At 31.5% G+C, this 14,908-nt stretch overlaps 1 protein-coding gene across 1 annotated transcript; it reads right to left on the reverse strand.

The window, feature by feature from the left end:
• Positions 1–7,231: 7,231 nt before the first annotated feature.
• Positions 7,232–12,164, reverse strand: LOC133326572 (ras-related protein Rab-13-like). Its single transcript, XM_061535200.1, has 5 exons — positions 12,041–12,164; positions 7,840–8,039; positions 7,688–7,780; positions 7,410–7,523; positions 7,232–7,347 (listed from the first exon to the last, which is right to left on the reverse strand). Exons 1-5 carry the CDS (start codon positions 12,162–12,164, stop codon positions 7,234–7,236), a joined length of 645 nt encoding a protein of 214 aa, XP_061391184.1. The 3' UTR covers positions 7,232–7,233.
• Positions 12,165–14,908: the final 2,744 nt, after the last annotated feature.

Genomic DNA, 14,908 nt, shown 5'->3' on the forward strand with positions numbered 1-14,908 from the left:
ACATTTCATAAACTATTTTGCCAACTATTTTTGGAGTCCATGATACAATAAATAGGTAGTCCATTTAGCGTAGCTGATGTCTTGATCAACTGTCAAAATGCGTAGTTTCCACTTGAATTCGATGTGCAATGTTGCCAACCATGTGAAATATTGTAAGAAAAATTTGACAGATGGTCGAGTAAAATACAAAGACTTTTGCTTTGATACATCATCTTATTATTTCATCATGGTCGAGTCCATGGCACAATGAATAGGTAGTCCATTTAGAGCAACTGATGTCTTGATCAACTGTCAAAGTGCGTAATTAAATATAATATGAAAAAAAATTGACAGGTGGTCGAGACAAAAACAAATGTTTTTGTTTTGATACATAACCTTATTATAGCATCATGGTCGAGTCTTTACGGTTTCTATGTCTTTGATACATAGAAGCTGTCATCATTCATTTTTGATGATGATCTCTCAGTTACGCTCTCACAATCTTACTCTCCATTTAGATCTGCTCGACACATTTTTAGACGGAATATATATCAAAATCTTGCAGCTGCCTCAATTCTATATTTGGTTTCGAATTGATGACATGACTCAGAATATCTGACAGACATGTGGTAATAGTCTACCAACAGCCAAAGCCACTACCTTCCCGACCGACTTTTGTAATTTCCTTACTAGTTTTAGTTTCAATAATTTAGTATCTGAATATTCGAACACTTAAATTGTGTGTTCCACCATCACTCTATGAAGGTAGTCGTGTTAAGGATCTCGTTTAATACTATTTAACGTAGAAAGAGAACCTATTTGAAAAATTCATTTTCCCATATAATAATTCACAATCTTACCGTTACCAATAAATTTCCAAAACAATTCTCTCTATAGTAATATTTAGGCGAACCTATATTTCTTAATTTTATTTTTTATTATATGTTTGTTGTTGTTTTTGTTATTTATTTGTTATACATTTGTTTTTGTTGTTTTATAGAGTTAATAAAAATGTCACTTTCTTATATATTAAAATGTATGTATGTGTTTCGGAAATTATAGATGCATTTCTTTGTTTATAAAGATTTCAATAATATATATTTTTGTATGTATATTTTGTTTTAAATATTTTTTATATATGTATGTTTTTTATTTGTTTGTTTTTTTATTCAGATTGTATTAAAAATTTTGTTTAATTAAAAATAAAATTAATTGACAATATAAAATGAATAATTATTTAAAAAATTAAATTTTAATTTATTTACATAGGTAATGTTGTTTTATGTATATATTGACTAGAAAGTTGAGACTAATAAAGCAGATTAATAGTAAAGAAAAAATTGTGGTTCACATTAAAAAATATATAGTAGTATTGTATTGTGTTATGGAAAATTTTGTTCTACTATTCGTTGGGTTTGTATCTGTTGAACGGAAAAGTTTACAATCGAACATGTTTGAGGGGGAGGAGAGAAATACGTAATAAAAATGATTGAACCTATGGCTTTATAAGCCATGTAATAATAATTTATGGTAGACAAGAGTAAATATCAATTTCAAAAACTAAATTATTTAAAGTAGTCCCAAAAACTTTTCAAAATCGACAATACAGTTGTATTTTGAGTATTATCAAGGCAGATGTATCGCACAGCTGTTGGTATTAATTAATCGGTTTATTTTTGCAAAATGTTTTTTGCCATATCAATGTACTAAAACAGTTGTTTGTTTTATTACATTGCTGATTCGGCTACCTTCTTAAATCTGCCTTGTTGTATTATTGTACCCCATGGCACAATAAATAGGAAGTCCATTTAGCACAGCTGACGAATTGATTAATTGTCAACGTGTGTAGTTTCTAATTGAATTTGATGTGCAATGTTGCCAACCATGTGAAATATTATAAGGAAAATTTTGACAGGTGGTCGAGAAAAAAACAAAGGTTTTTGTTGTGATATATCACCTTATTATTATTTCATCATGTTGAATTCGATGTACAATGTTGCCATGTTAAATATTAGTAAAAATTGACTGATGGTCGGGAACATGATGCAATAATTAGGTGATGTAGCAAAACAAAAACCTTTGTTTTTGTCTCGATCTTCTGTTAATATTTCACATGGTTGGCAACATTGCACGTCGAAGTCAAATAGAAATGACCCACTTGACAGTTAATCGAGACATCAGCTGCTCTAAATGGACTACCTATTTATTTTGCCATGGTCGGGAATATGATGATGGTCGAATTCAAGTCGATAATAATAAGGTGATGTATCAAAACAAAAAAAAAAAATGTTTTTGTCTCGATCTGTCAAAATTTTTCTTATAATATTTCATGGTTGGCAACATTGCACATCGAATTCAAGTAGAAATACGCACTTTGACAGTTAATCAAGACATCAGCTGCTCTAAATGGACTACCTATTTATTGTGCCATGCTACGTACTTTGACAGCATATTTATTGTGCCATGATCACCTTATTATTATATACTTCAAAATTGTCGTTTTATACAGATTCTATTAGAAAGCCTAAAAGCACGTTTAGGCAATACCATCAAAATGGAGGTATTTAATCCTTGATGTTTAGCATACAAAATTAAATCCTATCATTATCGATTTGCTAGAAATCCTTCGCGTAATGGAGATAATTTCAAATACAACGCTGTTTTCCTATCAAAAAATCAGAAATGTGTATGTATACGTAAGCAAATATCAGCTGAATGGACTAGTATTAAATAATAGACTAGTATTAAAATAATATAAAACCATTCAGCTGATATTTGCTTACGTATACATACACATTTCTGATTTTTTGATAGGAAAACAGCGTTGTATTTGAAATTATCTCCATTACGCGAAGGATTTCTAGCAAATCGATAATGATAGGATTTAATTTTGTATGGAAAATCGAAGGAAATTTTGCTCGAATTAGAAATTAAATCAAGATAATGCAAATTATTACAATGAAAGTTATGGTCTAAACGTACCTTAATATATTAGGTCTTCTATAGTTAAATTATCTTTTCTATATATATATTTTAGAGTGTATATGCTTTATGTAGTCCAATATATACTATTCTTTTCTAATAACATCAGTCAGAGATCTTATGGAGAAAATATATAAGTTGGCACTTTCATACAGTACCCTATAGATAGAAGACCTTCTGTAAATCTTCTATAGTTGAAAAGTTTTTTTTTAATAATTCTAAATGTAATTTGTATTATTCTATAATGGCTTTGCTAAATACTTTCTATAATCCTCCTGCCTGGCATAAGTCACCGGCAAGCATGTGCCCATGACACAATAAATAGGTAGTCCGTTTGGCGCAGATGATGTCTCGATTAACTGTCAAAGTGGGTAATTTCTACTTGGGTTCGATGTGCAGTGTTGCCAACCATATGAAATATTATAAGGAAAATGTTGACATCATGCATGTGCCGTTTTTATTGTCGGGGTAACTTATAATAGACACTCGATAGATACAACGCCATCTAGATATTGTAATCGATATCTGTACGTAGAAGTCCTTCAATAGAAATTTTCTAGAAAATGTCTCCGATATGAAACCCGATAACCGATCCCAAACGTTTCTCCAAAATCATGTTCGATTGCGTATGATTTCTATATGAGGTTTTGCACACATATATGTATGTATATAGTATATGAAATATATAATGTATAGATTGATTGTTGATTTGCTATTTTCAATTTTATGACATGTATTTGGTTATAGGAAATATATATGTATGTATGTAGGTATATGTGGAATAATCAAAAAGGTTATATAGATCATTATTAAAATGGAAGTTTTTGTTAATAATTTTTTTTGTTTTTTTCTTATAGTTCTTTTTTTCATAAAATAATTAATTCAAGCTCTGTTTTATTGGACTACTGCTGCATTAAAGGCTGTTGATGACATTGAAAACTTTTTGTTTGGTTTTTGCTTATTTTACTATTTGTTTTTAGTTTTTTTCTCGTATCTAAATGTAATTTCTTATCTACAGAAAAATTTGTATGCGGTGCTGTGCAGTAACTGCTGAGCATTTTTTTGGTTTATATTTTAAATAAATATATTGTTAATTAGCAGATCCTGATGAGAGTGATAAAATAAATCATAGATTGATTTAGACTTTTGAATGATTACATTCCAAAATGCAGACAATTTAACAGAAAAAACTTGTCCAATATATTCAAATATCCGGAATTTGGTGGAAAAGTAGACTGATATTGGTGATTTTTAATAGGGAATAAATTTCAGTTGAAAAACGTTCCCAAACGGACATAGACGTTGGAATAGTGTAGATATGACTATTTCGATAAGTTACAAACATAAAAAGAAAACCAGTGAGCGGATCAGTATGTCGGACGGAGCCGACCATATGATTCCCTACACATCTTGCACGAAAATCGAACTTTCTGTGATTCTCTATTCTGAGCATAGACAATATTTCGCGATATTTGCAGCCTCTTGACCGACTAGTGGTCACAAAAATCGAACTTTCTGTCGTTCTCTATTCTTAGAATGGACAAGATGGGGGCTGAGGTGACAGACGTTGGCCGAGTAAGACTCGGGTCGTTTCGGATCGTAGACCCCTCTGTCGTGGACCCCCATTGTGTAATAGCAATAGGGCTGCTACAACAACAACTAGAGGTCAACAAATATTACTTATATTCAGTACAGCCCTTCTAATTACTTGTTCAGATTCCCTTCACCGTGGGTTGGGATGTTCGGCTGTCAATTGTGGCCTATAGATCGACTCGAAAAAAACACAAAAAAATTAAGTTTTCGGTCTACTTCATCCCAATATTATTATCTGATCATCATCGAAAATTATAGGTGTTGTCCTTGACCATACCTGTATCTTCACGGAAAATTTCAAAGCGATACGCGCTTTAGAAATATAGCGCGTATATATGAATACGTAAGCACCTGTAAATATTTAAGGGTAACTCCCACATCCCATTACATACGACAACATTATTGGTATCAATTTATAGGTCAACCACTCATCTTGGATATCCTATCAACTTCTCGGGTCTATGTCCTTCAGGGATAAATCTGTGCGCTATAGAATACAAATTTTGTAATTGTACACACAAAAGTCAAGATCCATTTGACCCGCTAAATATTGACCTATCGTTATCAAAACAGACATACTTATTCTTTGTCCCGATCCTCTTCCCCATGTTCGGGCCATAATTGCGGCCGCATGAGCGACCAGAAAATCACACAAAAATAAAGTTTTTGGTTCATTATCATCCACTAAATATTAACCGATCTTTACCAAAAACAATAGGGGTCTTCATAGGCAGACGGATAGACGGACACACATGTCTACATCGACTCAGCTAGTCGATATATGCCGATCGGTATACTTAAAGGTGGGTCTAGAAGCGGCACCCTGACAACATAGTTGTTTGGCGTATAGTTGTATATCCACCATAGAATGGAGGGTAGGTATAAAAATGAGGGTTTTAGATTTCTGCATTTGGTAGCTGTACCCCTTGTACCTTGTAATAATAATACCATGGTTTGGAGCACTGTTTACATAAAATCGGACGAAAATATATATCGGAGCTATATCTAAATCTAAACCGATTTTAACAAAACTTCGCATACACCAGTCTGGACATAATTCAGTACGCTGTGCAGAATCGTGTCTCAATCGGATAAATACGAGGAGTTTGGTGCACTATCGGTTCGTCCTTAGACCAAATTAGTGACTTGTGCCAAATTCTATCTGATCATTAATGCGACCTGTGCTTTATTTACAATTTAACATGGACAGACGGACGGACATGCATAAATCGACTCAGAAAGTGATTCTATGCATGTTCTCCAAAGGAAACATGTGTCTATCCCGTTTACTTTTGCCTGTTACAAACATATGCAAAGTGTCGTGAAGGGTATAAAAACGAATACAATTTGTATTGTATGGCAACACTATCTGTGCAAAGTACCATGTTGACGTTTATTTTTGTTGTGCAGAAGTTCGATAATTTCAATTTACTTGAGAAACAGAACAAAAGGTAACTTCTGAGCGGAAGTGTATGTGTGAAGTGTAAAAAAACTCTCCGTATGTTCCAGAACATATCCGACTATTTCTGCAATGTACCATGTTGTCTTTTGTTTTTTCTTTTTCGAAAATTTCAATTCACGTGAGAAGCAGAACATGAGGTAACTTCTGAGTGGAAGTGAATGTGGTAAGTGTAAAATACACACTGTGTGTGTTGTCCAGAACATACCCGCATATTATAAATGATGCTTGACTGTAATTAAGAATTTCAGTTTATGAATTAATTTCTCTCAAGAAAATAATAGATCTGTATAAAAAAATTGCCACGCGGATTTCAACGGAATCATATTTTATAATACTATTTTTATATAAAATTTAAAGTCAGTAAATATTGTTTAGTTCAAATATTATCATATTTTAGATGTGCTTAATTCAAAGTTCCACTTCTTGGCGCAACCAAAAGAACGTGATTTTGGACAGATTTGTTTTTTTAGATTAACATTTATAGAATAGGCCGCACAACCATATTAAAACAAAAACCTATTTTCTATTACCAAAACAGAAGCTAAAAAATCTAATAGCAGTTTTTAAGGAATTCGGAACATACTCCCATATTTTCATTCACAGCAGAACATTAAAGGGCACAGATGATACACTATTTTCTATTTTGTATATCTTAGACACACAATTAATGTAAATTACTTCTGTGTGCACCAGGCTTGCAAAATCATAGTGTACTTAATACGTACATAAGTTAAAATTCTATTCGCGGTTGAGTTTCAGTGAATTGGAACGCATCATTTGACTTTTGTTTATGAAAACCGTCTGTCAACTATATATAAAAAAATTAAAATATAATCTAAATCTAAATTTGAAACATATTACTATTGCGAATCATTTGTGGTATTTTGGTTGTTATTAACAATTGAAGCAGCGCTTTCTTGTTGTTCTTGTTTTATATATGTATGTATATAGAATTCATCACTTTGGCATTTGTTTTGGTTTGATAAAATGTTTTTGCTAATTTTCGAATTTTTATTAATATATTTTTGTGTGTTTGTGTTTTAATATTGGACAAAATTTTGTTTGTGTTCTTTTTTTCTTGTTGCATAGTATTTGCAGCAATTTGTTTGTGTTTACAAGAATTAATGTTTAGTTTTTATTAATTTAATAATTTGTTTTTAAAAATGTTTAATTTAAAATAATTATCGTGTTTGTTTGCATTTGGAATGAGTGTGAGTTTAACAAGCACAGCGATTAGCCTCCGATAGGCTGGCTAAACTAAATGTGCCTAAACCATTTGAGCCAGGTGATTTCTTATCTTGGGGTTTATCATCGTTATCGAAGTTTTCGCCCTGTAAAAATATCAGAAAATTATATTTCAGATTTTTTTTTTAATTTTTGTCTATAAACTTACCCTTCTCTCTCTTTGCTCTCGTATTTTTCTTGCTAGTGATAGGAATGCTTCTTCAATGTTAATATTATTTTTACAGGATACCTCAAAGAATGGCATATCAAAGTTTTCAGCGATCTGAAAGATAGAAATTTACAAAAATAATGTCGTTACGTCTATTTCAGAATATTTGTTATAATTTGCAATTATTTTTCTCTGTTTGGTTTTTATTCGATTTATTAATTATTAAACATAAAAACATTCCAACCGAAATTAAATTTCTATAACAAATCCAATCGTACCTTTTCACCTCGTTCCTTGTCCACCATTCTTTGTGTGGCTGAGCATTCACATTTGTTTCCCGCTAAAACTTTTACCACGTCCGGTGATGCATTCTAAAATGTAACATTAATTGATTAATTTTTTTATGAATTAATATTAATAATTCATTTACCTCTTGAATATTTCTTAACCAATATGATAAATTATTATAACTTTCCAAATTCGTCACGTCATACATTAACAGAATTCCCATGGCTCCTCTGTAATAGGCGGTTGTTAAAGTACGAAAGCGTTCTTGACCGGCAGTATCCCAAATTTGTAATTTTATCGGTACGCCATCGAGATTAATGAGTTTTTGTTTGAAATCGATACCTATAAGCAAATAAATATACAGTAATTAATTAATTGGTAATATCGTTAATATCTACATATAATATTTAAAGTAAAACAAACACGGTCTTAAAAGTAAGTCATAATATTCCATTTTTCTTTACCATAGCCTCCAATGTAATATAAAGCGTATTTATACTATCAGCCTTATTCTGGACATCAATTCACCGTGAATTTTTTCGCTCTCCCTTTAAGATATTTTTCGCATTTTCACTTTTCCCTTAGTTGTTCTGGATTACAGGGAGTGGGAGACATTTTGTGTGAAAATTTTCTCTAATAAATTTAAAGGGAACTGACTACAAAAATTTATGTATTAAATATTTTTATGAAAAATATCTACAAACACATATTACCACGGAATGTATAAAGGCAATAAGGAATTGTTAAGCCAGTTTTATGTAAATTGGAGGCGAAATAAAGACATTTTATTCGGAACAAGGCGAAATTGTTAAAGCGAAAAATGTTTCACAAGCGAGATCTCTCCTTAGAGAATATCCTGAATAAGACTGAAAAACTATTAATATTAAATTCCAATAAAAAATTTGGTTAAAATCTTATTTTTTTTAATTAAAAGTTCGTTATAACAATTTTTTAATTTCGTAGAAAGGCGTGAGTGTGTGTATGTAAACAATTATCAGTTAAATGCCATTCGTAAATGATCTTAAATCCAATGTAAATAACCTTAATTTATTTTCAGGATTTCGTAAATCCACCACAACTGAGCGGTTGAAAGGATCATATTGGCGAATATTTTTAGAAATATTGCTAGAAGATGCTGCCCAAGAAGTGTTTCAATGAATTTTAAATGAATTTTATTGCAATAACATGTGTTTGTTTTCGAGTTTGACTTAGTGTCAAAAAATGGCAAATTATTTATAACAAAAAATTATTTTGGAGAAATGTTCCATTAATAAATTCACGATTTTTCGAATTATAAAGGGTCCCACACACTATACATCATGCCGTCATTCCGATGAACCCCTTTGTATATGTGTGTGATTGACTAGTGTTTGACAAACTCTTCAATCATTATTTCAAAAAAAAAAAAAAAAAAAGATTTTTATCCAAAAATCAAATTTTGAGTCGTAAATTCAGTTATTTTTTATTTCATCACAATTTAAATATATGTATACTCAAAATTATATTATAATATATGTATACTCTAAATGAATAAAATTCACTAGATTGAAAGGGTTTAATTTTCAAAATCAAAACTATTTTAATATTCTTCATGCAATGTGTGTGTCATAAATACATAAATAAAATTTCAAAAAATTACACACACTATGATAAATGCTGTACGGCATGATTTATAGTGTATGGGACCCTTAAGTTGGTTTTATGAAACTATATCAGTAGTGACATTTAAATACGGAGGAAGGCTGCAAAAGAACATCACTTCGTACTAAGCAACAAATTGTCAGAGAAATAAAAACACCCATTTAGGAGTTCAACGAAGTTTGTGAGAGGGTTATCGTTTGATATAACCTCTGAAACAGAGCGTAAACGAGCTGTGGTTAGAGGCCTATAAAGAAAGGAATCCAAAAGCCAGACTGGCTTTCGAAAAAACTCATATCAACTGGAATCCGACTCAGTGGAGAAATATTATGTTATTTAATGAATAAGAGTTACACATTTAAGGCTCAGACGTCAAAAAATGTGCGGTGAGAAGTCTACAAACGAAAGACTCAGGCCTCAGTATTGCAAGGGTACTGGAAAGCATGGAGGCGTTGCAATAATGGCACTGGCCTGTTTTTGTTTTTATAATGTTCGATATATTTACGAGATTTATGAAGTAATTGACCGGATTGTATATAAAAATGTGTTTTGAAAACGGAATGGCTCCCTTCGCTTAAGAATATATACCGCTTGTTTGGGTGTCTCAGCTTGATAATAACATCAAACATACATTGAAACATGTAAAGTAATTAAAATCATTAAAAATCTTATGGGATTTAAAAATCAGGGTTTTATAATAGCCAGCACAATTATCAGAACTTCACCCTGTAGAAGAATCTTTGAAGTCAGAAACAAAAAGACATAACCTCTTCTTACAGATTCATTGACTCGTAGGTGCGCTGCCATAATCAAAAATAATGGTTATGCTATCGATAGCAAAATTAAATTTTTATAAGAAAAATAAATAAAAATTGTTTAGTTTTGACCAGGCAAAAATTGGGTAAAATTAATTTTCCATATTTTATTTGCAATTTCAGTTGCTTTAGTTTTGGCCACCAGTGTAGGTCTATGTTTTTACATTACCTCCATATAAAAGACGCGCCCAATTTGATTAAATTGATGCTCGAATGCACAACCGATGCCCTATGGGCATCAACGACTTGATATCTTCTCTGTCCACTATTTTACGACAGTTCATAAATTTAAAAGTGATTGTCGATAAAATAGAAATTGCATTAAAAGTAGCATACTGATAATAAAATTGAAAGTTATTAGTCTCACATTCAACCAAATATTTTGGGTTATCTTTACATATCAAATCTTACCAAAATTTATCCATTAAGATACACTTTTTATTGTAGCCCCCATATTACGGTATCTCCAAATCTTGGTATTTTTGCTATTTTGTCACGTTTTCCAACAAAGTTGGTTGTAATTTGGTATTATGGGTTATTATTCTTACCAAAAAATGTATATATTCACTCAAGTTTCTGGGTTGGTCCCATATAAATGAACCATCCCATTATTCAGTAATACATAAACTAACGATTTCATGCTATTTTCATCTTAAATACTAAAGGAAATATTTACATTTTTCTTTCAATTTGAAACGCCATTATGGATGCATTTTATTTGATTTTCACAATTTGACTATAGATCTAAAATTGGCAATCATAACGATTGTCAGCTTTCTTACAAACTGAATAAAAACTTAAGTTGTTCATCCAAATCGAAAATTATACGTTCAAGAAAAATATTTATAAAGATTTGTATATAATCATCTTGCTACCGGAAATCATGTTTGAAAAAACGTCAAAAACCTAGTGTTTAATATGTTCCTCAAATCAATTAATTGCTTCAGAATCCACTTTATTAACCAGATATGGCGCCCAACGATTGTTTGCTGTTCCCAGATCCAAAATATTGACATACTTGACATCGCTGAAGCTGAAACCTATTTCGTAGTACGTCCAAATTATTTTATCACTATTGAATGGAATAAAGATAGTCGAATATGAAAAAAAGGACAAATCGCTCTTAAATAATGGTATCTGCAACATTGGTAGACCGAATGTTTTCAGTTGACCTGAAAACAATTACATACCTTCCAGATTAGACAATGATTTGTTTCGATTGCCTTAGACGTATTTTCAATCGAAGTGCCTGTAATTCGTTATTCCGAATCCTTCGCAGAAAATTTTCAATATAGGTTCATGTTTCGTTATTTTTAAGGCCCTAGCCAAATGTTGCAACATCAGACTGTAATTTAGCGTTTCCTTTTCTAAAAAAATCTTTCTTCACCCAACTCATGGTGGAGAGTATAAAAAATCCTACCCGAGAGTATAAAAAATTCACGAAATTTTTATTTATTTTTGTTTCTTGTATTTACTACCTAAAAACAAACTCATAAATATCATTCGAATGTATACTCATTTGTTATCGACCTTAATGAGATACTTAAATGTTTGAATAAATCTCCCTCTAAAAATGAGTGGAGAACAGATATTGAACATTAATTAAATGCCATTTCATTACAATCACAAACATCTTTGATGTCCTTAAAGAGAGAAACTTAGCCTTAATGTTGGGATTTATTAAGGCTAAGTACACAACGAAAGAGAATGGATGCATCATAAAATGACCCCTCTGTAGCAAAAGCAGCAGCAACAAGAAGAAGATGAAGTAATTAATTATTTATTTATGTCATAGATGGAAGGCGTTGAAGCAAAGTTAATGATTCTCTTATGTAAAGAAAGACGACAGACGACATAAACTAACAAACGAATCACATCAACGTCACTTACCAATTGTAGAGATGTATGTGTCGTAATACTTTTCATCGCAGTATCTGTGGACAATGCATGTCTTGCCAACATTGGAATCGCCCAAAACTAAAACTTTGTAGGTCGCCACAAAATCTAAAGCCATTTTGTTGATGGAAATTTGTATTTCGTTTTTTATTCAACACAAAAAGGTTTCACCAGTATTCGAAAATTATCAGGGAATGTAGTTGTGTGTGTATGTATGTGAGGATATGTTGTGGACAAGGAAGGTATGGTTACTAAGGATGTATAATATTTTGCTGGTCAATTTTTTTCACAATATTGTATTTTTTAATATTTTCACAATAAATTATTAACTTTACACTTTATCACTTTTTAGAACTGTTCTCTTTAATTTGTTCCTCAATGTTCGCGTTCAGGACTTCTAAAAGGATATGAATTTCATTAGAGTTTTATCATTCTTTCTTTATATATATTTTTTTTTCTATTAACAATTTTCAATATTTTCTTGGAATTTCATTCCATTGCAACTTTACAAGCTTGATTTTGTGTTTATTTTTTCAAATTACTATTTTTTTAGCATTTACTTTCTATAGAGTTTGCATTTTTCTTTTTTTATTTTGTCTCCAGGCTGGTTTTTGCGCGAGCGAAAACGGATGATTCAACTTTGATTTGATGATTTCTAAAGAGCCATTCGTTTGTATACTTCGTCGTTGTAGTCGTACTCGTTGGAAAATCAATATCCTTTATTTTTTTGTTTTGGAGTCTATGACAGACAGCTTTACTGTTAAGTGTTGTTGGTGACGACGATGGTGGTGGTGGTGGCGCCCAACAATGGTGTTGGTTGTCAATATTTATGAAATGTAACTTCAACTCGCCACTCGCAGCCGTTAACACGCAAGGCAAACAGCAACACAGATAAGGGTAGAAACTGCCATCACACAAAACAGATGGTTGTTGGGTGTTTTTATTTCGCCACTTGTTTTCTCCCTTATTTTGTTTTGTATTCTCTTTTTCTATGTTGTCTATTTTTTGGGGGTTTGTTTACGTTGTCCATGATAACAGTGTTGTATGATAACAGGCTTTGAAAATAGCGGTAAGTAAACATATTTAGGAGGCATTCATAGTGAAATGATGGATATAACTTGAAGTGTGTTTAGACAATAGTAAAAAGTAGGACAACTTGAGTTGAATAACAAGAAAGCAACTATGTAGTGGCATCTACTGTAAAATATAATAAAACATACGCACCAAACTAAAAACGCGAAAAATTAATAAAAGGTTATGATTTCTTCACAAAATCCAGTAGAGTCTCCCATGAAATCTTTGTTTCATCCATAACAGACGAACGAGGTAAATCGTTTTCGTTTCAATTAAATTTGAATATATTTATATTGTATTTGAATTTATTTGACATGGCATTCAAAACAATACACAGACTATGTATTTTGATTTGATAGCTGGTTGCTATTATATCTTATATTATATCGAGATAGACCCATGGTTCCTTTTGAGAATATGCATAGAATCACTTTCTGAGTCTATTTACGCATGTCCATCTGTCTGTCCGTCCGTCCATGTATTTTTGTTAACAAAGTACAAGTCGCATTTATGATCCGTACAGGTCGGATTTATGTGAAATTTTTCACAGTTCACTTATTTGGCCCAAGGACGAACCCTATTGAAATTGGAGAAAATCGGTTCAGATTTTGATATAGCTCCCATTTATAGTTTCGTCCGATTTTATGTAAATGGTGCACCAAAGTCCCAATATTGGTCCTATTGGGACAAAATTTTGCACAGCGCATTGAATCAGGTCCAGACTGATGTCTGCGAAGTTTTTATAAAATCGGTTCAGATTTAGATATATCTCCCATATATAGTTTCGTCCGATTTTATGTAAATAATGAACCAACTCCCAATATTTGTCTGATTGAGTAAAATTTTGCATAGCGAATACTATTGAGAAAAAATGATGCGAGATAAGGTTTGTTGAAATCAGTTCAGATTTTTATATAGGTCTTATATATTTTTTCGTTTGATTTTATGTAAATGGTGGTTACACGAAATTTGACAGAAGGTATTAAATTGAATATAGTGATTACAAAAAACAAATGGTGTATGCAACGGTAACTCAATTAGGTCCATGTGTTTATATATAGCTCCCATACGCAATTTGACTCGATTTCATATAAATGGTACACAAAAAAAAAGTCTATCCGTTTGACATGCAATTTTTTTATTGATTTCAGAATGGGTTTTCAATTGGTTCAAATATTTATCTAGATAGCACATTTAATTTTGCCCGATTTCATCTCAATGGTCCTCCAAAGATTCTATGACCGTTCTATCTACAGGATATTGTAGTGGTTAAGGACATCATATAGTTGGCCCAGCCCGACTTTTGAACTTTCCTTATGGTGTTTTTACACGATATGTATTTTACATATGTGCTGTCACTTTTTTGCATATGGAAATCGAACTCGTCATGTGAAACATACGGAAATTTCAATGTGTCAAAACGATATGCAATTACATATGTATTTTTTCCGAATAGGACGCGCTCTATTTTCGTATGTGAAACATAAGGAAATCAGCTGTTTGAATGAAACACATTGTTGGAAGAAAATATTTCAATTGCAAGTCAAAGAAAAGGATGAAAAGGCAACAATTACAAATTCTTATTTCGTTTGTAGGTGTTTAATAAAAAAAAATGTTGATTTAAGAAAAAAATAAAAGTGATTTTTTTGTTTATAGGTTATGTCATATGTAAAACACATATGCCGATTTGAACACAAAAATAAATGTTTTGTGTACGCCGCTAATTTTGACACACATTTACATATGGATGAAATAAGTGACAGCACATATGTAAAATACATATCGTGT

The sequence above is a fragment of the Musca vetustissima genome, unplaced genomic scaffold (genome assembly GCF_032173495.1).
Source record: "Musca vetustissima isolate MV318-11 ecotype Yass unplaced genomic scaffold, APGP_CSIRO_Mvet_v1 utg834282, whole genome shotgun sequence".
In the NCBI taxonomy this organism is placed as follows: domain Eukaryota; kingdom Metazoa; phylum Arthropoda; class Insecta; order Diptera; family Muscidae; genus Musca; species Musca vetustissima.